The sequence below is a fragment of the Anomaloglossus baeobatrachus genome, chromosome 6 (genome assembly GCF_048569485.1).
Source record: "Anomaloglossus baeobatrachus isolate aAnoBae1 chromosome 6, aAnoBae1.hap1, whole genome shotgun sequence".
Lineage (NCBI taxonomy): Eukaryota > Metazoa > Chordata > Amphibia > Anura > Aromobatidae > Anomaloglossus > Anomaloglossus baeobatrachus.
The window spans coordinates 48,695,690-48,699,128 of record NC_134358.1 but is presented as its reverse complement, the minus strand read 5'-3'; the positions used below and the strand labels follow the sequence as shown (position 1 = coordinate 48,699,128).

At 48.3% G+C, this 3,439-nt stretch overlaps 1 protein-coding gene across 1 annotated transcript in view; it reads left to right on the top strand.

The window, feature by feature from the left end:
- MTBP (MDM2 binding protein) overlaps window positions 1–3,015 on the top strand; it is a 182,245-nt gene extending 179,230 nt beyond the window's left edge. Inside the window, exons 21-22 of the mRNA XM_075352905.1 lie at window positions 342–407; window positions 2,869–3,015. Coding sequence (XP_075209020.1) covers window positions 342–407; window positions 2,869–2,907 — 105 coding nt within the window. The 3' untranslated portion in view covers window positions 2,908–3,015. The remainder of the gene's footprint in view (window positions 1–341; window positions 408–2,868) is intronic.
- Window positions 3,016–3,439: the final 424 nt, after the last annotated feature.

Below are 3,439 nucleotides of genomic sequence, written 5' to 3'. Positions count from 1 at the left end.
TATTATATATGAGGTACATAGGATTATGCACTAAGTGGTCATTCCCTAAACAGGATCAGGTTAGGTGATGATATCACTCCATATATCCCAGCAGCAATCATTCATTTAGCCTGGATAATTGGGTATGGGGATGAGATGAATGCTATAATATCCACCTCATGTGTGACACACACCCCACACCCCCCCCCCACCCCCATAATATATATATATTATAAAATGAAAAAATAGCCGCCCCAGGAATGGGTTAATGAGCTGGCGCAGAATTCCGCTCTTGATATCTCCACATCTGTGTATTCTGCCGCCCCGTCTGTACATTGATCTCTGCCACTTTCTCCCGTTAGGATCTGAAGACGTCACGAGGCCTCCATGACGAGATGAAGAAAGCTGCAAGTAACAACGTTACGCAGGTGAGTGCACGTCATGTCAGCCGAGTGTTTATAAGAGCGAAGACGCCTGACCTTTATAGAGAAACTACTGTAAACTTGGAGGAGGTAAGGACTCCGCACACGCGGCTGTGTCAGAGTAATGTCATCAGATCTTACATCACTCAATTCAGGAGGTTGGTTGTTTGGGGAGTTTTTTGCCTTCCGAGCAAAAAGCTACAGAGCAGATTTTTCAGCAATTTGTGGGGGTCTCTGCACCAGGACCCCCAATGACCTGCAGTATGTTGAAAAAGATAGGTATCCTTTACATCTGTCATCGTTCACACTACTCCACCAGGAGGGAGAGGAGTAAACCACGTCTGGCCACGGTTTACTTCTCTCCCCATGGCAAACACTTGACCTCCACTGGTGCCATATTCTTCCAGCCATGATAAAATTGAACAGTCTCAATTCTGATGGATATTCAGGACCCCTCCATGAGTATTAAATGGGCGACCCCTCCTGAAATCAGTCGCCTCTGCTTGCACCCATCTGTGTATCGCCACCTTTTATATTCTATTTACATCCGGAGCTGTACTTCGAATTCTGCTTACATTTCTTTCTTTGTTTTTAACCTTTTGTAAGTGTAACAACAACTGTCTCATTCAACGACCCCTCGAATTCTTGGCATTTGTCCCGTAGACTTTCAGAGCACGGTGATGTAATAGCGGTATCACAATGACCGCGCTCCCTATCCTGTATTCAGGACTGACCCGCCATTATGTGACGGCGTAATCTCCGCCGCTCTCCGTACATTGTCTCCCTGAGCTCGCTCATGCGGGGACTCTGTAAACCTGTCACTGATCCATCAGGGGTGACCGGGGGGAGACGGAGCAGAACATTCATGTCTGAGTCAACTCCGAACAAAGGGGGTGAAGAGTGACCTCCTGGTAACTTATTCCTCATCCGGTGAAGAATTTGCTGCGTCTGTGACATAAAGTCAGATTATGTTGTTGCATGCGACCGCAAACTCTCGTGATCTGGGTAAAGAGCTGTCACTTTCCCGTGGCTGCGCCGCGGATTAACATCCCCGCCTGTCACTCCATGTGTGGGATTAGGGATGTAAGAAAGGTTTTGTTTGTTTTTAGTGTAGGCACATTTTACTTTCTTGACACCCTCCACAGCCTCCGCTTTCCTTGACCACGTGTGGTGTCAGGAGGAGAACAAAGTCCCTATGATAACTCTTCCTGTCTCATGTAGACGGCAACCTTTCTTTTTTTTTTTGCCTAACCTAAACTCAATGTCCACATCCTATCTAGCTTCCAAAGTCGCACTCCTCTGTATTCACGTACAGATTCCAGTGATGGTGGATCCTTACTTTACCGCAGATCTATCGTTATCGTAGGGACATGGTTTGGCAACAGTTTTTAATATTTTGTTAGGCTGACATTAATGTGTCAGCTTATTTTGGTAGAACTGCTAAGCTGAGGGAATAGGACGGACTCTCATACATATCAATGTAGTTATTGCGTGGAGAAGGATTGGGCACTTGGAATTCAACATGTCCGATCATTTTTTCACTGGGGAGAGGTCAGTGTTTAAGGAGTCTGTTGGCCGTGTTCCCACTCTCTCTCCATATAGGAACCATTCATGCTCAGCTAAGCGTATATGGATGGGGTTCAGGTGGACCAGTAGTTACTGTAAAATAATGACTTAAAGTCCCGGCTTGCAGAATCTGGGGGCTGGGTGGTGGAGCAGAGTCACCCTGATCCAATTCTTGCCATCACAATCCACACAGCATAGGTAGCAGCACCAGTTACCAATTGTCGCCTGGGGTGGGGTCAGTTGGCGGCCCTCTGTCTGGGGTTGGGGTACAGACGGCGCCCCCCCGTCTGGGGTTAGGGTACAGTCGGCACCCCCCCCGTCTGGGGTTGGGGTACAGTCGGGGGCCCCCCCGTCTGGGGTTGAGGTACAGTCGGCGGCCCCCGTCTGGGGTTGAGGTACAGTCGGCGGCCCCCGTCTGGGGTTGAGGTACAGTCGGCGGCCCCCGTCTGCCGGGCAAGGTGCTTCTAGCTGGAAGTCTGATGTGACTTCTCGGCTTGTCTCGCTCCCTGCCTATTCCCTGCAGTTCCATGTACCCAGCTTTTCCTGTTACATTCGCTATACCCAGAGCGGTCACTGTCTGCGGTGATCTAGGCCTGCGGGTAACGTCTACACTATCTGTTCCCACAGTTGTCTGCACTCTTACATAGGACTGCGGCTTTAGCCATTGTTACCCATCTTGCACCGCCATTTCCATCATCACTATGATTAATCTGCCCCTGATCAGCCTGTGACAAAGCTGAGCAAGCTCACATCTGAGCCAGGAAGTGTTGTCATGGTCCCACAAATGACATTTCTGCAGTTTTCAGGCCCATAAATATAAGAAACTATGAGAAATCTTCTTGTGCACCAAGTTCTTATATTAGTAACTTTTTTTTTTTTCCTTTTCTTTCTCCTACCTCAGGTTATTCAGTGGGAACTGGACAAACTGAAGAGAAAGTGACGTCCGGTGGTGTTATTTATTGGTGCGCTCCGGTGTGGTGTGCGCTCGCTGTATATTGTACGTGATTTCTCTGTGCTCCTCTTTTAATAATAAAGCGCTCACCTTCTCCCTCCGGTTCTCCGCTCCTCCTTGGCAATAGATCATTCTGCACTAACAATCCCTGCATTGTGCAGCCGCAACAGAAAAGATCCCCCCCCGCTCCTCCCGGGGCCGTGTGTTTTGTTAACCGATATCATCAGTTTGCTTTGGAGGGATTTGTACCGTGTATTAACCCTTTACAAGAAACGAGTGACCAGAATTTCTCAAAATCCATACTAGTCACCCCGCTTTCCTGGAATCCTGAATGGTAAATAGGCCTGGATAACGATGAGTTGTCCAGGAGTCCTGCCCTTCTGCAGGAGAGTGACACTGATGGAAGACCTGGGGAAAAAAGTGCATCGAAACCATATTTAATATGAAATTTCTACAGTGGTGCCACCTTAAAGGGGATGTCAAGTTTGTCAATATTCCATTGGTCCAGCACCACCACCGA